We start from the raw sequence: 23,142 nt of genomic DNA on the forward strand, positions 1-23,142 counted from the left end.
CAAGCGCTGTTATTAAGAAAAGATATTGACCTATACTGAATGGCTGATTTTACTAGAGCGTATATATGAACATGTGTTACCATGACAAACATCCACAGTTTTGTAGGTGAACCAATCTTCTGTGAACTTGCACTGACAATAAGCCTCAGTCTGACTGGCCTGTTGTTGTCTGCTCTCTCCTCAGTGAGTCCAGATGTGTCCAGCGACCACAGACATCATCATCATCCATATGGAGAGGATTCTGAAACGGAGGGCAGATCCAGTTCACACGGGAGCCTGACAGGAGCCATCTGGGTCTTGATGTTGCCTTGTTTACAGATGCTCCTGACCTTGTAATGGCAGCTATCTTGCAGCGTGAGACCTTCAGGACTTTAGTTTTGAAGAACTCTGGGGCAAAACCAACAGGAAAGCTCATGCGAGAAATGAGAGGGCCGATGGACGTTACAAGCTCCAAATATGTACTGGAGCACCACTTCCACACAGTGAGGGACACAGGGTAGAAGCGAACACTAATAACTGTGTGGGAAAAGTACCTTAATGAACTGATACACTGTGCTTTTATAAGAGAGCATATGCATTGGCTTTGAGTATAATAATTGAAGAGTATTTGTTTTCTGTTCAGTGGCATTCACTAACACTAATACTGACATATTCAAAACAGCCAATGTCACTGCCATGAGTTACACAAGGCAATGGAAAATAACTATATGTTGTAAAAGTTTGACATTAATTTAATTGTATTTCAATGCGTAATATATTTGATCCGTAGATATATGTAAGTGGTAATTTGCTTTAGCATACTGCACTGTACTGTACTGTACACAGTATAGGATGGGAAACTGTTGTATATTTCTGCGCTCTTCTTTAAAATGGGGTTGTACAACGGTTGTGAAGCGAGTCAAGGCATCTGAAAGGTTATTTTTGGTGTTTGAATTTAAATTGAAAATACAAAAGCCTCCACAGCTCTTGCAGTTGCAATATTTGTACAACCCCAAGTTAAAATGGCCTCTTATCTTCCCTGGAGTCCCTGGTTCCTTTTCTACTTCCCTTCTGTATGTATAAAACTTCCCTTAATATGTTTTACAAAGAAAAGGGTTTTTTTTGTATAAAAGTGTGTCAGATCTTCATTGTGAAAAACCTACAGTAAGCTGTCGTAAGAGACATGTATGTTCCAATGCCTTTTTGCTTATAGGAGGAAAAAAGATGTCAAGCCATGACCCACAGTAGTCCGCACCTATAATGGCTGCGATGCTGTCCAGAGTTCATTTAATTGGTACATTTCAATAGCGAAATTGACCCGTAGCGCTACAGCTGAGAGAAATGGTGAAAGAGGGGGGGAGAGGGAGGAGGAGGAGGAGAAGGCAAGGAAGAGAATTCGTACTCCCTTCTTCTTTAGAAATAGATTAGTTTCCCCAGGAGTCTATTATCGTCTTTCAAACTCAATCCTCCTCTGCCTTCACAGGCCTGGATAGGTGGCGATAGCTCCTGGAGCCTCTGGTGGGGAAGAATCCAATTCCCTCTACCTGCTACCTGACTCACGTTGCACACTGCTGGTGTGCTGCTGGCAGGCTCTGTGCAAGGAAAAGGAAAATGATTTATTGTTTCCTGTCATTTGCCATGCATGTCTGGTCACAGTCTAAGAAGGAAAGGTGCTTAACGTTACCAAATAGTGATTCTTTGGCTCATACTTTAACTATAGGGGAACCACCTGCAGTGCTAAATAGAACCTCATCCTCACATCACACCTTTTCAGAACCAAATGAATTTTCAGCTGCTACTGCCTATAGACAATATGGTTGAAACCCAACAGAGTGAATTCAAGTGGGGCTCAATCCTTAATTATTTTTGTTCACTTTGGCTCCAAACACTTAGTAAGAGTTGTTTTTGTAGCACCAGTAATAAACTGAGACACAGTCGACATCATTATGAGGACCATGTGGGACCTAATTTACGAAAAGATCCCACAATCAATTTGTTCTTACAAATGTGTGACCCATAAACATTCAGTATTCTGTTCATATTCATGTGGAGCACAGCATTGCAAATTGGATTTCATCTTCAGCTTCACCTTAAAATCTTTTTTTTTTCTTCTTTATTTCAATGAAAAAAAAAGACTGAGACTGTGCATGCTTGTCATTAGTCAGTCATTTTCCTCCGCACTGTATAGATTAGGTTTTTATCATGATATAAAGTCAAGGGTATCTGAGCCACTTAAAGGGCTGGGAACTTTTCAACCACAATTTCAGGGTTTACAAATGACAATTTTGATGTCAATTATACGCATGTACATTTCTAAGATCAAATTTGATTGCTTCTGTAAATGAGGCTCTTGATCTGTGCAACCATCTTACTATGGCGGTGAAGATATATCCAATTACATTTTCATGAATGAGACACTGATGATAGCTGATGTTCAGTGCGCATGCAAGACGGCCTAACCAAACTGGATGATTGGAAATCAGAAGATCAGTATTGGTCACATATCCTCAGGCACAGACACAAAGTCCCAAAGGGTCTGGAGCCCTCGTCCCCTTTTCCCTGCCACACACAAGGTGTCATTATGTAATATCCTCTATCATGTATTTGTGTGGAGAGATTTTTCTTTTCCAACAGCTTCACAATTTTACATGTAGGAGTGCCCTTTTTTGCTTGTGCCCCCACCCTCCAAAATGTCCTACTTAGCCTGCTACAGCCAAAGAACCACTGAAGAACCACATCAAACATAGAACTAACAGTAGTTTTACATGCATTACCATTACAGTGCTATGAAAAGCCGGTTGTGGCTCTATATGGAACCATGTGACATTCTACTTCATGCAGAACCACTAGTGAACCAAAGAACTACTGAGAGAAAATTTGAGTTTTGCACAGAACCAATGGGAGCTTTATGGAGACACAAATGGTTCTTCAGATAGGAGGACCATTTAGAGGTTCAAGTGACTCTTTGTAGTGATAGTGCACCATTTGAAGCCTTCTAATGAACCTGCTTTTTAAAGAATGAATTACCTGAACATTGGATGGTATCATATGAAATGTTGAAAAACAATTTTCAAGAGTGTTAAAAAAAGTTATCATTTCTCATTATTGGTAATTGGGAGTTGAGAAACGTGGACAGTAATAGAACGATGTTCACTGTCCAGACACTGCACAAGAAATGAATGACAACACTAATGAACTGCATTTTGAAAAGGTGAAGACAGATGGCTCTCATTGCAGTAGTTTCTCTATGCTGGACTGAAAGTCTAATTATAATGCATATTGGTGTCTTGAATTTACCATTTATGCTAGCTGAGGTAAAGCCTTGGATAGTATGAACTGTTGTCTTTGTGGTCTTTTATCTCTGCATACTTAAGAAGGGCCCATGGGATCTCATGTGGAGAATATTGCTGAGCGCTGCTTAAACTTACACAGAGATGAATTTCATATTCCCACTGAGGCTTCTGTTTCACTCCAAATTATTACTATGACCTTGACAATGGCTAACATTTAGCCTCAACTTAAATGTGAGCTCATCGGCTTTCATAAAATGTAATCATATTCGTGCAGATGCAGAATTGCAATACAAAAGGAAAAGTTATTCACAGTAAGGCCTGTGTTTTCAGATGCTTATCTCTAAACCTGGGAAGTGCCTGTGAATGAGTTGAGAAGATCATTTGTTTTGAAGTAAGTCATTTTTACCTTAAAGTAGGCCTATTACTAGCATTGTATTTCCTGAAAAAGATGTGTTGGGCTTGTTTAATTTTGAATGTCTGGATGGGATTAACAATAATTTGATTTACAATAACTTGCGAATTTGTTTCATTTATTTATTTTTTTCACCGAATTATCCCTTGGTTTGCTAAGTTTCCTCCTTTTCTCAAAGGAAGATATTGTGCACCAAAGAAGAGCTGAAGCTGCAGGTTTGAATCCTAAGCATTGCTCTTTTTTGGGGGGAAATCTGTCCCGGTGTTTGGCTGACCAAGAATTGCTTATTACCAAGCCTGAGGTCTGTGTAGCAATGTGAGCCCTTTCATGTTAAATCCCTGTTATACAAATTTAACACAAGCACACCTGCATGAACGCACGCAGGCACGTGTGTGAGCGCACAATTATTGTTGGGAACTGGAGTATAGGGAACAGCGGAACAGTGCCAGCAGCGGAGCGAGGGTCAAGTGTTGCTGTTGACCTGCAGAGTGTAAAAATGCAGACAGTATGTATTATCACAGGTATATTTTAGTTAAAAGAAAAAGCTTGGATTCGACAGCAAGGTTAAGAACCTGCATTTTATTTATGACCGTTCTGAGGCTTATCGTTCATTCATTATTCATTTATTTCATTTTTCATTTTTCAAATTGTAAAATGATGTTACTATATTAAGATCATTATGATAAGAAAGAGAATGGCAAGCGTCAAAGATTGCAATCTGTATTCAAGCCTACAGTATATGAGCTCAGTGCATTGTGTGTACCATCACGGTGCCACATACTGCTGATATTTAACACAGTGTACTACTACTAATACTCCTCCTTGATGTGTATCTTGAGATATACATGTATGGTATAAATACTGAAGCTGCGGCACTATGGCAGAAAGTGACGTTCAGAATACAGACGGATTGGTTTGAAACATCTTTTAGGTTAGAAATTCTGATTTATTTTTAAATTGCAGATACATTTGCTTTTGTAGTGTCTCCATGCTGTATGCTGTGACTTTTTTGTCCCTGCTGTAGTTACATGAAACCTCCCCACCTATCCCCCTCCTGGGGACGACAGCAGAAACGGCACTATGTCTTCTCACCCTCTTGCTTTCTGTGTTCAAGGTATTTCTTTTTCAGAAGAGTGAGGAAGGGGAAAACAGTCCCATCAATATTGTGTTTTCCTGCTGTCTGCCCACCCACTGCTTTCAGATTATCAGACAAGGCTACAGCACCCGTTTCACATTAAATCCTTTCATTCTTTCTCTCACTTTCTCTCTTTTCACTCAGCTTTTTCTCTTTCTCATCTCTCTCTTCTCTCTCTCTCTCTCTCTCTCTCTCTCTCTCTTTCTCTCCTAACTGGCTACTTACTCTCATCCTAAGGTGAGGTTTAGCTCACAATAAAAAACAATCTGATGGATACCATCAGATTTTTTTGTTTTTATGAACATGCAACTATGCCCCAGATCTCTTAAGATCTGCAAAAATTATATATAATATATGATATATATATACTGTATGTATACTGTATATCAGCTGCCTCGCAATATCAGTGTCTCCCAATTTTACATCCAATTTATGAAGACCTGTAATGCAAATGAGGATATATCTATTTTGCCAGTTTGAGTAGGGCTTGAGCTGCTAGTTCAGTCTGTTCTCCATTAGTTGAAATGTGTCATCAGGTGTCAGGAAAATTGTCCTAGAAATATGTATACAGGAGGCTAACAATTATGAAGATGTTCTTTGATGCAGTGTTGTGGTGTCAAGTGGAGCTGCTGTCTGGCAAAGAATAGCTATTAAAGTTAAAGTGGAGCTATGAGAACTCAGCGGATTACATGAAAAGGGTAAAATTGAAAAGCTGAATACAAGTGAAAATTGACATCTAATATTAAACCGTCAATGATGACTTGACTTGGACTACCAGAAATAGGAGTTAATGGCACTAGAGTACATATCAGTTTTGTGGATATGTTGCTCCATTTTCGATGAAATTTGCCCTTTTCTGCAATTTGGAAAAAAAGAAACGCTATTATTCTGAGGTAACAAAGAGGTCATGACAAAAAGAAAATGATAATAGATCTTTTCCTTGCCCGGTGTGCTTTCCATCCTCAGCCTGGAGAGGGTTACATCATCCTCTTCATCTCCATCCTCCTCCTCCTTGCCCTCATGTCTGCTCTTGGAAGGCCGGTAGGCATTTGGCCGCTCAATGCAATATTGCGGCGCATGCAGCACACAACAGAAGGCTAATTTGGCACATGATGAGACATTAAGACATGCTGTCGCTAATCCTTAAAAATGTGCACAATCAAATGTGCAATAAGTGCTTTCTGGTTTAGGACATCGCAGGGAGGAAGGGATTTTATTAATCTTCTTTTTCGTGTTTACGCCTTACCACTAAAACACCTCAACATCAGTGCGTTAATATGTTCTAATTAATATATTAAAAAGTGTGCGCCCCTGCTTCCTCCAGATTGTACACGCACAAATGTTTGTGTGGTGGCTTGTAAATCAGAATCTCAAATTTTTATCCACGCAACAGCATTAGCGTCACCGCAATCACAGTTTCAATGTAGTTTTGGGAGGAGAGTTTCATTTTATTTACTGACCTACTTATCACAGCTCACACAAACATGCCTGCCACCGCTAAGCCCATCCCCATGCCCACTGTCCCATTTGCCAGAGAAGCCAACCTGACTAAACCTTCTAAATTTACAATTTTCAAATCACATAAGCCATGCTTACCTCTCTTCCCTCATTTCCCTCCTCTCATGCAGCCCACCACCCCAATATCCTCCCTCAGCTCTGTTCAAATTCCCACCTACATTCTGTTCCCATAGTTCCGCGGTGCAAGGTGGGTGTCATGCTTAACATCAGCTCCTGACTGAGGTCTGACACATCCTCTCTGCATCCAGGCCGCACATACTGCCAGTTCCATTTATGGCACATGCCCATACACATTACTCATGCTTGTTAATCAGCTGATGAAGGAGATGGAACTAGTCAGACATTCAGTAGATCTGGGCCTAGCGTTGTAGGAGGGGTTTGAGAGAAAGTAGGATGTGGTATTTTTGGCAACATAGGCAATACAATAATACTATTTTGATTCTTTTTAAAGAAAGGTGGAAACAAGCAAAGATTTAGAACACAGGGGTAAATTTACAAGCAAAGGGTGCCCGTAAAATTGCTGTGTTTCTTATAATAGTAATTATCGCTAATAGCATCAGTTCAGTGCACAGTATGAAATCCACACTCGTGCCCACTGGATTTAAATTGTAGGTCTAACTGCTTTTTATAAATCAGTTTTTTGGACTACTCATTTATTTGGCCAGTTATTACAGTGTTTGCTTGGAAGGCATATTAAAAACACACAAAGTACTAGAAAGATGCTAAACTTTAGGTAATACTTATTAGGTATCTGCCGTTTATGGTGTCTGGTCTGAAAATTATGAGCCATTTTATTCCAACTCAATATCTGACTGTAAATCATTTAAAATACATATTTGTGGACGGTCTTCTCAGATGAACAGCAGGTCATTTACATGAATATTGAATGGACTTCTCTCTTTGGCCTAAAATTAATTGAATATGCCCCAATGGCCACCTAAAAAACTTGCCAAAAATATATGTCACACCATGCCAACTTCTTTATTTGAGCCCAGAATGACACAGGTAGGACCAACACTTTGGAGTGCAAGTTCTGCAGGTCTATATTTTTAATAATAACACAATATGCTTGCACAACCATAGAGCTCTTCCATTTGTATGAACAAATCCAAAGGGTTGGATACCAGCTACAAATGTTCTATTTCCACTACTTTCTTTTCTCACTGCCAACAAAGCCAGGCTGCTTGGGGAGCTTAGTGTCTTTAGTTTTCAGTTTTGTGACAGTTACACTCAGAAGAAAGGCACAGCGTTGTACCTGTTGTCACTGGGGCCATATGCTTCTGTCATGACGGTATGCACAATGTTGTTCCTTTTTTCTCAGTGTACTCATCAGTGTGGTGACAGGCCCACATCTAGAGTACATGGGCTCAGTAGATTCCTTCTCGTTTCAAGTCAAGTGGTGGGTCAAGGAGGATAAAACTGTCTTCTTCCGCTTCTGTGAGGCATGCTAATGTGGAATCTCTCAGTACTGAGGTGGCAAGGCCCTCAGGGAGGGTTTTGCACCGAACTATTCTTGTCTGTAGAAAGATCAGGGAGGGTAATCTCTGTCTCTGCCATCCAACACAGTTCTGCTGTGTAATTCTGTCTTTATCCTTAGTCCAGAGAGAGAGAGAGAGAGAGAGAGAGAGAGAGAGAGAGAGAGAGAGAGAGAGAGAGAGAGAGAGAGAGAGAGAGCATTTATTCGAAAGCCTGAAATCTAGTCTCGCAAAGTACAAAAATAAAAGTTTATTTGCACAAATAACGGGACCGTAATGGGAGTAGGGCAATGAGACTGGGACGCTTTCAATTTTCAGATGCAGTTAGATGGAGATAAATTGCCATAATGACTCTTTCAGTAACGACAATGAATCCTACAAAACTAAACACAACCAACAGAAACGAAAATAAATATGGGATGCAAGATTATTAGTTTAAACAAACCGTTTTATCAATTTAGTCTTCCAACCTCTGTTTGACTTGCAGGTGTCCACATGAGTATTTCAAGGACAATAAACACTTTTCACAAGGGTCATATCAATTACACAGGAGCCAGATCCACTATCCAAAACAGTGAGGGAGTCGGTGTAGTGGACCTGCAGTAGTGGTTTTGAGGTGAAGGGTAAACACATAGTAGAATGGGCCGAACAAACACCAGCATCTGGCCTAGTTTGTTGTACCATTAATTATACTAGGTTTAAAAAAGGTCACTTTTTTAATGAATCTTCTCCCAGGGAAAATATGATACTTGAGATTGTCTTATAAACTTATTTATGTCTTTTATTAGCCAGTATTGGGTTAAATCCATTTAATTGGAAAACTCTTATGGGAGCGCAAATTGAAAACCAAGATTTAATTTCATAGGTCTCTATTTTCAAGGGATTTTCACTGTCTCCAAAGCCCTCACACTATTACTTGTCATGTATAAAGCAATTACAATCAGTGCCTGGATGAAACGTGCCATCAGAGAATCTATTAACAATGTCCTCAGACCTTAATATTTACACCAGCCTACTTTCGGGGATGACACTGAGTTTTATGAGTTGTGAAGGACACTCAGAAGGTAAAACAAGATGATCAACTTGGTGTCATTGCTAGCTCCACCGTGTTAGACAGCCTGCTCTACTGTATCTAAGACCAAATCCATCAGAGACACTTTGAAGACAGAAAGAAGAAGCTAAAAACATATAGTACTTACTTGAAGAAATTCATAGATGTTGAATTTTTGTGACAAGTGCAGGCTGGGGGATTGGAAAGGAGAATGATACTGATATTTTGGCCAATCTGTAAATATTGTGCCTGGAAGTAAGAGGGATAGCCTAAGGGAAGATTGAAATGTATCAATTAAATCTTTCCATTTCAACTGCTTAAATGACTTTATAATGAATTGCATTTCTCTTTTAGAAACTGATATCTGACACTCTAAGAAAGGAACAAAATTCTTTGGCTCAGATTATTTAGACTATAGACCTAATATGTTTGGAGGAGGATTTTGAAACGAACCTCTTCAATAAATCAAAATCACTGATAGAAAAACAAAATGATAGACACTAACCCACAGTTATCTTTAAGGCAATAATAATCAATACAAATACAATCTAATACACTAGACTCAGTTTTATGCATACAGGTGATAACACTGCTTCATAAATTTAGTTCCTATCCTCAAAGCATCACAGAATCAGACTATTACTCACTAGATGTATCTCCTCCTTGATATTTCATAGGCTCACTACTAATTCATAACCTTAGTTAAATCCAACCAAAGCATGTGAACTGCTGCATAATTCATCTCCCAATGGGACAGTTGAATATTGAAGTTGAAATAAGGAATCCTTGTCCATACAATATTGGAAGTGTCTAACTGCTGGCATTCACAGTGACCAATTTAGCTCTGCTGGCTATTGCCTGCATTTACATTTACTGCCTGGCTGCCTTAGCAGACGCTTGCCAACACACCAATCAAGTACAATGGAAAATATTCATCACCAAAATTAATAAAATTCTAAAATTGCCTGGCTGTGTGAAAATTACCCAGATGTTCTGAATGCCCAGTCAGGAACAAATGGTTTCTATTAATTTTTTTGAACTAGGCCTGCAGATCAGATGGTGCTGCTGCTCTCACAGCGCCCATACTGTATTCCTACATCATTGCATACAGTACAGCAGAATTAATCTTTTTAGTACAGTCACAGGGGCTTTGCCATGAGCAATCCAAGATTATCAAGTGAACCCCACAGAAAAACTCAGCTATGTCTTTGAAATCCCCAAACTTTTTGTATTTCATCCGGAGTTTGGACATTTCACATTGCTTTATCCATAATTGAAGCACATAAATAATTGTACAGACAGAAAGAGAGATTTATAATGAATAATTCTGGTTCAGCTGTGAAGCTGTTTCGTGTTGTCCCCATTGAAGTTGTCATCTGAAAATGAATAAATGGATGTTTGGGGGAGCTACTAAGCGGGGACTGGAGGCTCTGTGCCTCAGCTTCAGTGCAACTGTATGGTGTGTGGCGATGCAGCGGGCTTTTCTGTCTCTGTCTCCTGCGTCTGCTAGAAACTCTGCATCCCCTGACAAAATGTGACAGTGAGCCAAGCTTAGGGAGTAATAGATTACATGCAGCAGTAATACAGTAGTTTAAACTGGAATCTGTTACAGTTATTCAAAATTGGATTGCAGAAAAACATCTTGGTGATCACTTGTTAGATTACTAAAAAACATTTTACAGGAAAATGGCATTATAGACTCTGAGCCTATAGCCTAAGTTAAATTTTATACATTTTAAAATAATAGCTGATACTGGTTAAAGATGATGACAACAACACAGTTAAAATTACAATTAGTGAATCTGAATAAATAGTTTCATTGCATATTCTATAGATTCTGGTGTCAAAGTAACCTAAAAGTAACTTAAAATAATATAATTACATGACAGAATTGAGTATTCCTGTCATCAGCTACTATTACATTTTTACACTACTACTATTTCATTTTGAAATGATACAGCCCTGCACTGTGCCTCTGAATATATCACCAGTTATCTTTTCTTTCTTTTTTTTTTTTTGTCACATTCCTAAAGTTCAAAGTAATTCCTGAAAGAATGTAGCACAGTGGAGAATAGGTGAGAACAAATGACAAAAGGCAAAATAGGTGAGGAAAGGTGGAGGAGCTTCACTTTATAGATGACGCAAAATTAGCTGACAGGAAAAACATAAAGGCTTCTTCTTCATTCCGCCGAGCGCGTTCGTTTTATGTAGTATATCATTTTTAAGAAAGGGATCCATTTCATAACCAGTGATCTAATATTTAGCCTGGAACTGTATCAGCTCAGTCTCTCATGACACATCCTGTTACACATTAGCGTCTGAAAGAGGAACTCCACAATAATCTACTGTTTTGGTGTGAAAGTGAGACTGGAATTGGATCCATCACATTCTACTCTTACCTCAGTGACTGAGGAAAAGAATGAGTTTGATATGTACATTTGTACACACACATCTGATACATTAGTTATATATTATATAACTGATGCTGCATTGCTGATGTAACAACTGACCTGCCAGCTGTGGTGGTCAGTGGATTGACGCACATGAAATTTCATGCATTTCTGTAAAAAAACAAAAGGCAAAGGCATCCTACCCAGACGTAGCTTAGTACTTGATCAGTATTACTTTCAGTTCAGATAAATTCTTGTTGAGTGTCCTCCGACCGTCATTAAATGTCATATATTTTTAATCAAAGTAATACAATCACCTGCATCTATCTCGATTATTTCTGAGTAGCTGTGCTCAATGACTTACAAGGTTGAACTAAAATGATTTTTCTTTTCTGTTGAATACTCGAAGACAGAAGTTGAGAATGCAAGAAGTGCGTTGCAGATTTTACAAGGCTGCTCGCAATACTGTGCTACAGCATGTTCAGTTTATATTTGTGCAGTGAAAAGCTGGGTTTACAAATAAAATCTGTATTTGTGAAGCAGCACGGAGACCTCCTGACCTGTTAGAAAAATTGAACAACATAAAAATTTCACGTAGTTACTCCAACAGAAAACAAGCCAGGCTTAATAAGGTGTAGTAGTGGGTGTATTCCAAGCAGTCCTGTCATACTGTTGTTTTCCCTCTGATATTTCAATTCAGTCACTCTCCTCCTGTACAGAAATAACACTAGCTGTAGTGGATGTCAGTCACTATTTGTTAGACCCATAGATAAACTTGAGTAACTGCATAAAAATATGAATTAACCTCTAAGTGGTTACAAAATGGCAAACATGCAACAATTCTTATTTCATTCACATTAGAGTTATACAAAGAAGTCAATCTACATAAGCGGAGACACAATGGTGGAAGGAAAGCAACCAACACTTATTTTTTAATAAAATGTTTATTTTTACCCTTTCATTATTTTCTGTATACAAGAATGTGTAACAAAAGCCAAATAAGCAATCCATTTTAGTCTTTTAAAAAATGGTAAGGCATGTCTGCTTGTATCACCACCAACTTAATTTCCCCCAAATACCTTGAACAGCGTGCTCTGGCAACTCCAAAAACCCTAATGTGCTCTGATTTTGCAAATCACAATAGTACCACACTCACAGCGTTGTTTTTTTTTTTTGTTATTTTTTTTTTTAGCAAAAGTGCAGCAAACGATTAACATCAACATGGAAAAGACCTTGCATAACACATTTCTTTCTGAACATTCTGTAAAAAAAGAAAACAAAAAGAAACTCAGCCAACCATGATTTTACACATTGTCGTATTTGAATAAAATTTGGATGCTTTTTTTCAATTTACTTTTACGGATGCCAAAAGACAAGAATGGAGAATGAACAAGAGGTAAAATGAATATCGCCCACAGAGGGAAATGAACATCAAAGCCTCTCAGACAGCGAGACGTCTGACCACAATCACAGCCTGTCAGGACCCAAGGCTGCAGGGAACTATGGGAATATTCCTCATAATGAGAGAGGACCTTTGTTTGTAGCGATACAAGCCCTTTAGAAACATAGGACCTACTTCTCAAGATAAGACTTTTTCCTTTTTTTCTTTTTAAATTCTACTTCTTTTCTGTATTTGAAGAACACGAGTAAAGCGCTGCCCCCCCATCCTCAGTCATTCAGCGCTCTCTCTTTGTTGCAGTCACTGATCTTGTAGCTCTGTGGAAAGAGGCTCTCATGAGTGCATTCGACCTTTGTATGGCTTCACCTGCCTACTGGCTTTCTTATTTCCAAGAGCGCCGTGGTAGTTTTTAAGCCTCGCAGAGGAGGCAGGATTGCCCAGGCATAAGTGACTGAAACCTCCTTCGCATCGAAAACACACAGTACTAATGGTTCTCACCCACTGCTGACCCGACATCAGAAGTATCTGCCTCCACAATGCTTTTTTTCTAATACTACGAAACTGAAATTTTGCCTAAATTTATACAGTAACACAAATATTTTAAACACCTTTTTTTCAATGCAGAGATCTAACCCAGACAGCTTTCACTGCTATTCAACTCTGTTTTCTTTTCCTGTTATTTATTTTTTTATTTGATCAATTACGGAATCACCAAAGCACAAAGATCAATTGAATGCACCTCTGATATTGACCAGCTGGATGTCATTTTAGGGAACAATATGACCCATTTCTTTACTTCAAAATAAAAGTGCTGACAAAACACACATTCTTGTTTCATTCCAAATGACAAAACTTACTGTATCAAGAGTAGATATATATTCTCAGGGAAATGTAAACACCTGACATTCAGAATGAATTATCAGACTGTCGAACGGCCCCGTCTAGCATAGCTTGATTTTTACATCAGAATCTATGACAAACACCTCCATGAATGCAACCAAGATGTACATTATCTTAAACATGTCATAAAAACAAACATAAAACGGTAAAGCATGGGAGCTGAAATTTGCAAATGACAATTTCAGCAACATGTAGCTATGGCTGCATTCTAAGAGTCTTTTGAGAACTAAAGAGGAAAGCTGAAATGCTCGTGTGCATGTTAAGTACCCAAACAGTAGATGGTAAATCAGGTACTGGAACCAGGCAATTGTAGTATAATGGCTTACTGTTGTTGTGAAAAACTTCTTCCTTTTTTCAAATATCATTGTCATTACAGGTGACAACATAATTTGCAAAAAACAAATAATACATATATAAAAATGCAGCCATTAACTAAACCAATAAGATTACATTACAGTACCTTTCAGCGAAATAGATAATTGGTTAAAGGTACAATACAATCAATTAAATGGTCTGAAAATATAAATAGATTCTTCTCTCTATGTGGGGCAAATGTTTCCTGTAGCTTTATAAACATAAGGAGCCAACAAAAATAATCTGTGCAAAATTAGTTCTCTTAGTGCAGTACCTCAGTACTTTGTTAGAAATAATCAATTGTGCAACTATAGAGCGGCTGTAGGAAATGCTGCTTCCTAAAGCCCAACTGATATGACTAAACGGGAAACCAGGTGAACTGCTAACACTGTACAATCCAATTCCAATCAATCCAAAACTGTGGAGCCTGCATAAAAAACACTAAAAAATGTTTTGTCGATTACAACATTGCCATGCATGCGCACAGTAAAACTCTCTTTTCCTTTTTTCTGTGTGGGGACTAATGGGGATAAAATGGGTGTCTCTTTTTCACAATTTTGTCATATAAAGGAAAAGAAAAATAGATTCCCATTTATCTGAAAAATCACTGATGTGAGCATCTTCAGATGGTTACTTTCTAAAAGAGAGGCATGTTCTTCAAAACCCATTCTAGAAACATGGGAAAACGCCACATTTTCTTTTTTTTTCAGAGATGTGAAAGCTGCTTCAGTGATGGCACCAAGCATTCTTTGGGGGACAAGCAGGATGCAGCACTGCACTCACTTCCAGTCCTACCATACAGTAAGCCATTCTCGATAGGTTTCCAGGAGGTTCTACATGTCCAGTGAGGGAACTTTAACAGCATTAGAACTTGCTGTTAAATTATACTGTAAGTAACAGTACAAAAGTCATTGGTCAGGCCACATGCAGGTATTATCTCCATTGTGTCTGCAGTGCCCAGAGTGGGAGTGTGAGGGCAGCCAGCACCAGCAGCAGGGAGGGTCCAGGGGACAGCGACTTGCCTGCTGCTGCTGCGCGTTCATCGCTCCTGTCGGCTCCGATCACAGGAGCCTCTGTTCCAACAAAAACAAACTCTGTGGTGCAGCCATCAGCGCAGCCGCTGCCACTGCCAGAGGAGCTCCCTTCATCGCCTGCAGAAACAAAACCACACAAATTAAAATGTATTTACAATTACAACATACAATTGAGATGTACACACACAATAACAATGACAGCAAACAAGAAAGATGACAACAAAATGACAGCAACACCAAAAATGGACTGAAGGCAGAACATTTCAGTGAGTAGACACGCAGCCACACAGTTTATTTGTAGCTGAGAGAATCACAAATAGGAATCTCACATCCTGTCAACACAGGGGGGGATCCAAAGAATCAGAAAGGAAGGCTTCTGTCATGGCAGCATTTGAGATGTATATGTTCCTAAACATAGGCCTGGATGCCTGTCATCGTCTGTGTAGCCGCAACCACTGCTATTTATTCTCCTAATGATGTCGGTCTTGCTTTAGTGCCTCGTTTCTGCATCCTACAGAGCTGTATGATGGGCTGCTACCTCAGTGACATCCGAGACCTGTGTTTCTGAGAGTGTGTTCTTGTGTGTGTATGTGTATGTGTTTATGTGGGTGGTATGGTCCAATTTTAAACCGATACAAATTCATACAGATACAGATATTGATAGAAAAGCTTTTCTGCCAGTCTTGTTTAAAATTTATATTATCCTACAGTGGATTCAGTCGTCTCTACCCGCACTTCCCAAACACTTGAAAGATCGGAGAACTTACTGCTGTCCTGGAAGTAGATGTCATTTCCATTGTAAGCATTCTTCAGCTTGTTGGTCATGACACGCAGGGCCATGATCTGCTGTCGAATCAGTGTGTCAGGCCTGGTGATATCCACATCCACCTCGGGGTTGTTTACCTGGTTGGTCAGACCCTCTTTCACCACTTCGGGGAAATATCTGGTCAGGATGACACACCAAAAACCACTGTCATCCACTGTCTCCATGCAGTGTCACTGGCAGCACTATTACTGTAAAATGGGTTGTTGTGATAGTATTTTCTAAATTCATCACCAAAAGTTTTGTTTGAGTGACATAACAGGGTTCGGTAGCTTCTGTACAATAAGACAACAGCATGTTTTTACATTAAGTTCAAATAAAGCAAGAAAAAAAATCTTCAAACATGCAGCCAACAATGTTCTTAAAATGGATTCAAGTGTCACACTCAAGTCCATCTGTCTCTACCTCTATTTTGCCATCCAAAAACTGTGAAAAATCAAAGGTCTCTTGTGCTATCGTCTCACATGGTACTACAGATGTGGCATGTCAGTCTGTCACTGTAAATCAGTGTAACATCATGCAGCATCATTTGAATTTATCCATCCAGTGGCATCAGTGACAGTGCATAGCCTAACCCTAACCCTAACCCTAACCCAATCAAATCACAATGGTTACACAGACAATCCCTTATTAAAAAGGCTGCAGGGTCAACCCCTTGGACAGCCATGTGTCTATCACTTGTTGAGATGTCTTAGAGAAAGACACTGCATCCTTACTTGTTCCACAGCGAGATAAAAGGATGGTGAACCCTTTGCAGAAGATGTGTACATGTGTGAGCATCTCATGGCAACAGTTGACGGAGGGGGGCTGAGAAATCACAAACTGGACCACTTGAAATTGGACACATTTTAAGTGCTACTCTTTGTAACAACAGCTGTTTTAAAGGGGCCAAATATAAGTGTATAATCAAGCTTAATAGTCCGTTTACCGACCATTCAAGTCGAGAGTGGTTGCACTTCCCTACAGAGAACCTTCAACACGCCTGAGGCCCACAAAAAGAGCTCCCTGATCAACTGAGGTGTCTATGTGAGGTTGCTGTTAACTTGTACAGCACACTTGTCTTTTTCTTTTTTGTAATAATCTTGTAATACTGTATTGAAATATCTCTGTAATGATCAAAACCACATGACTGTGGCACAATGAGAATAATGCAATACATGAGAAAGACAAACTGCGCTTTTTGAAAACACCCTGGCAGTGCTGTCTGGGTTAACTTGTCATTATTTAACAAATCAATCATTTTTACAATGTGAAATGCAGACATTCCGTGTTCAGGTAACAGGAGAATTGAATGATTTCATGATACACCTCCGGTCTGGGCCGACTGTCATCAAAGTTTTATTATCTCTGGGCAATCAACTTACCTACCAGATTTAGAGCAGTGTTGAGAAAAGGTATTGGCACAAAAAAGGAAATTAACATGTCTTTTATTGCACCATCTGGTGATTTTATTATGTGGAGAGGGCCCAAGTGATGGGGTGATGTGTGTTCTCTGCCAGCCCCTCTGGTTCACTGTTAGAGAAAACAACCCGCTGTCCAATCTACTGTATGGCGAGGCTATACTCACACTACACACTGTGATGATGATAACTATAGGGAACATTCACGGTCCCCTGGGTATTAGACACTGCTTAGAGCCTTAGGGCTTATATATAAGTCCCCCCTATAAGTATTGACCATTGTATTTATGGAGAGATGCGTTAATCTGGTAACTCAGTGGGTGCTAGTTCTAATCTCCAGCAGGCAAACTGTGATAACTAGAGAGCAGGGTTAACTTCCTCTAGTTATATAGAGTGGAGAAGTGCTCACCTGCCCTTCGTGTGGCTGTTCCAGCACTGCTCCTCATCAGACTCTGTCAGCTTGCCCTTGGTGCAGATGTCATCTGGCAGGTTGGACCAGAACTTCTTGGACTCCTTCAGCTTCTCTTTGATGTCAATCACCTGTAATGGGCAAATACATGGGAAAGAACACTGATCATTTTATATTTTAAAGGCTTTAAGGTTAGAAGTGAATCGACTGTCAATGTGTTGTGGTTACTGGCCACACAGTAGGTCCTCCATGTCCCATTTGCAAGAGTATACACACAATTTAAGTAGTTCTCACATTTAATCTTAGTTAATCTTTGATTCAATAGTTTTAAGCCAAGACCATTTCCAAAAATTAAAAATTAAAAAAATCTCAGCTTGGTGATTAAGCTAAGAACTACAATTCATTAAAGGGGATAGTTTAATACTTTTTTTATAATTAGGAAATAATTTACCATAGGTTGAAAAGAAACACAAAGAAAATCTCAGGGCTGAGTGCTCTAGACAATGAAAATTATCAAAAAACAAAAATATAAACAGTAGCACAACAGAATCCAACACATTCCTATATGGAATTGTGACACATAGTGACTTTAAACGGAAGCAAATGTTTTTGCAGTTGCACTATTGCTTCTTCCCGTTCATTTATTGCATCAGGAAAGTGCCACGGTTTAAATTACCAGGATTTCAGTTACTTTCTTTTTTCTTTCTCTTTTCTTCTTCTCCACTGCTATCCATAATGCGTTCATCTCTGATTCATACAAGACAGACATGAGGTTTTGAATTTGTTATCTGGCATGAGTTTTCACCCCCCACTGATTCCATCTGGCCATGGCAAAGAATAAGTTTGAGCTGGTGACCAGCAAACAGGAAAAAAACATGATGATTCCTCTCAAACAGTAGCACGCTGCATTGGTTTTGTGATTGTAGTTGAAAGTGGGTAAGATTGTTCCATTATGACTTACAGTACTTGTGCCTAATCTGAATATTCATAAATCTGTGCAATGAGAATTGCCAAAACTGAGCAGACCTCATTTCAAAATGAGGATAACAATCACCTGTATTGGCCATATAATCACATCTATGAATATTTTTGGTGAGATGGTAATATTTCCATATTAGTAATGCTTCAATTTTGTTCATAATGCAAACATATGCACCTTGTATTACAGTCTCAACAAGGAGTAATACAATTTAAACACCAGCATGATAAATGCAGTTTGCTAGTTAAATTATTGTCCTAATCATATTTGATTACTTACTAATTTACAGTTACTCACTACTAAAAACAGGCCTAATACTTACTACTGCTAGAATGTTTTGTGTTCATGACAGAATTTTTTCAGAAACCTTTGAACAGTCAGAGTTTCCAGTACTGTGGAAATTAAATGCTTCTCAACTTAAGGCTACTGCACTCATCACAAACACATTATTCTCTCTTCTTTGCAGGCTTAGTGAGTAACAGACCACCAATTACAGCAATTTCAAAAACTACACAGAATGTTCCAAATATGGGGGTACATGGGTGCATTATGTTTTTTTCTTTCCTTTGGGTTGATGAATGCAGAGTGTGATTTTAGCACAGCTACACTAAACAAGCTGTAGGCAAAAGAGAAACACAGATGATCTGATGGTTAAAAAACAAAACAAACAAAAAAAACAACCAATTATTACATCCTGCACCCATAAATCAAAACGGAACGGCAATTTGTGCACTGTGATTAGATTGCAGATGTGTTGTATTCATTGCGTCTGTGTGTAAAAACTTATTTAAGCTAGAATGAACATTGTCACCACTAGTACAATAATAGTTTGTTTTTTTTCAAATTTGTCCTACCTTGTGACTGATAGCAGTCAACAGAAAGCAGTCACAACCACAGTCTACTCATCTTCCGCCAAAAGCAATGGCCATCATTTCTCCTGACATGCTTTCAAAAGCCTCTAACTGTCTTTGGTGCTGTCAAAGGTGTCATCCTTTACTTCCGGCAGAGGGCTCAGATGGGAAACCGGCCAGAGGCATATGCGCACATCCATTAGCCGGATTTTGCCCATCAAGATCTTTCACCTGGAGCAAGCTATCACCCTGGTAACCCATCATACTGGACATGAGGTTTGTGGCAGGGTGGGGTCCAAGACCAACATGACTTGGTACACAATCAGGTCTGGGGTTTCCTCAAGCCATTTTTGTGCTGTCACAGGCAGTGATTGGCAAGAATTTGGCTATCTTGCCAGCATCTTTGTCCAACTTTATGTTGGCTTAAAGCATTTGAGGCAATGACATATCTCGACATCCTACTAGGAGATATGGTAGCACAGTGGTTTTGAGTTGAGAATGCCCTCGACTTCAATGAATATAGTGCGGAGGACAACTTAAGGGATGATCCCCAAGTACTACCAGGAGTGCAGCCTTTACAGATCAGATCTCCCTTGCCCACACATCTCCAAAGTGGGAAGAGAGAGGTGGGTTGAGCTTGAAGCTCACTTGCTGAGCTGCTCTCCATCTGGGAGAAGGCCTTCTTGAGTTAATTGTTCCTACCATGAAATTTGGTCTCTCTATGAGCAAAGATCTCAAATGATTTTCTCCTCCTTGAAGTGCAATCGCCAGAAGGCCATGAGACAAAAGTCCAAATCAACACTTTCCAGTAAATCGACAAGTACGCAGCAAGTAGTCATGCAATTGAGTATTACATCCCATCTTTTCTCTCTCCGTCTCCCAACCTTCATGGTATATGCACTGAAACAGTCTACAGCAGACAAGAACGGAGGTTTGCAAAGTTGAGACATGATGGAGGAAGCAATCTTAGGTATTTATAGATTTCCAAGCCACCTATGGCATTTTTGGTGCTGTCGAATAGCATCCCGGCAGCATAGGATCTAGTATCTTCTCCTCAATTCCCCAAAGACCCTTTCTGCACCCGGGTGTGGTAACTAGGTCTTAATCAGGTTAGGTTAATAGTGTGTGGATCAAGGAGCGCGGACCTGTGGAGTTGTCCTCCAACTTGAATGAGACAGACTGCATTGTCGTATTTGGGTGACAAGGTGAGTAGGCGGCTATCCTTTGATATAGGACATCCTACCTTCAGAGTATTCAACTCTTCTGAGAAACCTACATGGACTTGTTGTAGAAGCAATACGTCAGCTTTCCTTACAGTGGCAGCAAGTGACTCCTCTGCCACCCCATCAGGTATTTCCTGGGTTGCACTCACTGTCATTCCAGGTGGGGCATTTGGTGGCAGCAGGTAGGCTCAGGGCAGGATTCACTGAGATATGATGGCAGAAGGTGGCGTTTGTTGTCTTCATCTCCTCAGCTGCCTGATCAGCATCAGAGGGTTTGGGTCAGGTGGGCCAGAGTTTCAGGAATGGAGCTAAGATAGCTCCAGGAGTGTCTTCCCACATGTGATGGTGTCTGCTGAATTGCTATTACTATCACACATACCTCCAATCCTCCAAGCAGGAAAGATCCTGGATATCGGCCACTTGAGTCCCCACGAAAAAACCTTGTGTCGACATGAGTCTGATTCCAGCCATGGGAGTACTGGAATCACCCCAATAGACAGTTTGGTGGGCAGATAGAATCCGTTCTGCCCAGATGGTGTTGGCAAGTTGAGTTGTGCAAGTGGCAAGTTCAAGTTACAGAATAGAAAGTTGGCATTTAGGAGCAACACAGAAATAAGCCATCATGAGGGACACATACTGGTTAGCGTATGAATCTTGGGTGCAGAGGAAGCTCCATCATGCCACCGGTGCTAGACACCACGTCAGGTGAAGGTAGGTGATGAGACCCTTTAAGGTTTGAGGTTTGAGCGTGACCTAAAGCAGCTTGTTGGTCTGCCACTTGAAGGAAGAGGCTGCTGCTTGAGGGCAATGGCTTAGGTGGAAATGACAAGTTATGTGGAGGTTGTTGATCTGATGAAGAATAATGTTGAACAGGTGGCAGAGCAGCGTCTATGTCCAGCTGTGGTAGAGAAGCGTGGCTCTGCCGATTCGTTGTAGGCTTTGCTAAATGTATATTAGCAGAAATGTTAGTTAAGTTGTAGTAGTGAGCTATTGTTGGTGATTTGATTTTATTACATTATTTGCCAAAACACACAGCTGGAGAGCATGTACCTAGCGCTTAGTTCAATTTTCAATTTTTCTTTATTCTCATCTAATTTTCACAATACGGAACACAAATGTTAACTTTTGAAGAAAGCTTTGGGAAAAATAATAAGCTTGTTGAAAAAAACACATAAAGACAAACATTTGCTTGCGTCTCAAACGTCAACAAAATATTGTTCTACATATGATTGCTGCTTTGCATAACTACCTCGCATTATACTGAATGTGTTGTATATATGCATGTGCCAGCTGCTGTTCTGAAAATCACTCCAAACTGTGAGATGAAAAAATCTGAAAATCAGAAAAAAAAGTAGGAAATGGAGTGGTCAAGATTATGGTTAGGTAATACAAATGTTTGGACAAGTACAACTAGTCTGTTAAGGTGATTCTGTCCTTAAAGGATTAAATCCATATGGTGCTGCCAACACCAAGTGATAGCAATGGGTTTTTTAGAATGCTTGTGAATGCTACAGTGAAGTAATGAAATACTGAACACAATCAATCGTCATGATGGCAAAAACTTGGAAAATAAGGCCCAGGTTGAAAATAACCAGAATTAACCAGAAGTCGAGATGAAACGGCATTTCGAGAGTATCTAACTTCCGTATCGTGACGTATTTCCGAGTGAAACAGGAAAGACAGGTGGGACATAACGTTGGGAGGAATTTGATTTGAACGTTGAAAAGTGGGCGTGTCATAACACCCGAAGACACACCGAAGTACCATGCTGTTGCTAGCTAGCTAACTAATGAATCTTAGCCTCTTAGCTCTGTGCACTAAAAGTTGAAGATTGATTGATGGGTGGATGTCATGATATTATTGGTTGAAATAGGTTATGGGCATGCTTACGTAAGCACACGGCATATTTTGTTTTACAGGAAGAAAACATGATTGAATTTTGATATAAGAATACAAAGAAATTGATTTTTTGTATTTTTTTTGGCATATATTGTTAAATAGGTGCACAATATGACTGGGGATGTGATCTAAAAGGGTTAAAAAGGCATTTTTCATTTCATCTCGACTTTAAAGCTTTCTCTATTGTTCTCCAAGAGTAGCTGAATTATTTCATTTTTTCTAAGTGTTGAAGAAGAAAGACTGTCATCAATGTCATTAGGGCATATGCTGTGTCTGCCTTTGTTTAAGCTCCAGATATCAGCCTGTGGCTTCTACACAATAATCAGCATTCCAAAATGCATTGGGAAAAAAAACAATCCCATTTATTTATTCTGGAGGCTCTAGTTAAAATGTGCTATCAGACCTTAAGATACACCAATGGGATGCTACAAAACACAATCCCAAGCATGAACACACATTCATTAAGTGGACAAGTGAATGTGCTTGTGTAAACACACACACACACACACACACACACACACACACCTACACACACACACATCTCTGTCATCATGTCCTAGTTCCACTGGGGATGAGAGTGTGAATACAGTGAAGCCTCTGGTCTAACAGGACATGAAA

The 23,142-nt window shown here is 39.6% G+C and overlaps 2 protein-coding genes across 2 annotated transcripts in view; one reads left to right on the forward strand and one right to left on the reverse strand.

The window, feature by feature from the left end:
• Positions 1-1,322, forward strand: part of gpc5a (glypican 5a) — a 106,558-nt gene extending 105,236 nt beyond the window's left edge. The window contains exon 9 of the mRNA XM_078283474.1: positions 185-1,322. Coding sequence (XP_078139600.1) covers positions 185-336 — 152 coding nt within the window. The 3' untranslated portion in view covers positions 337-1,322. The remainder of the gene's footprint in view (positions 1-184) is intronic.
• Positions 1,323-14,839: 13,517 nt separating this feature from the next.
• Positions 14,840-23,142, reverse strand: part of gpc6a (glypican 6a) — a 160,391-nt gene continuing 152,088 nt past the window's right edge. Inside the window, exons 8-10 of the mRNA XM_078283252.1 lie at positions 17,573-17,703; positions 15,708-15,883; positions 14,840-15,057 (exon numbers count right to left, since the gene is read on the reverse strand). Coding sequence (XP_078139378.1) covers positions 14,840-15,057; positions 15,708-15,883; positions 17,573-17,703 — 525 coding nt within the window. The remainder of the gene's footprint in view (positions 15,058-15,707; positions 15,884-17,572; positions 17,704-23,142) is intronic.

The sequence above is a fragment of the Centroberyx gerrardi genome, chromosome 1 (genome assembly GCF_048128805.1).
Source record: "Centroberyx gerrardi isolate f3 chromosome 1, fCenGer3.hap1.cur.20231027, whole genome shotgun sequence".
In the NCBI taxonomy this organism is placed as follows: domain Eukaryota; kingdom Metazoa; phylum Chordata; class Actinopteri; order Beryciformes; family Berycidae; genus Centroberyx; species Centroberyx gerrardi.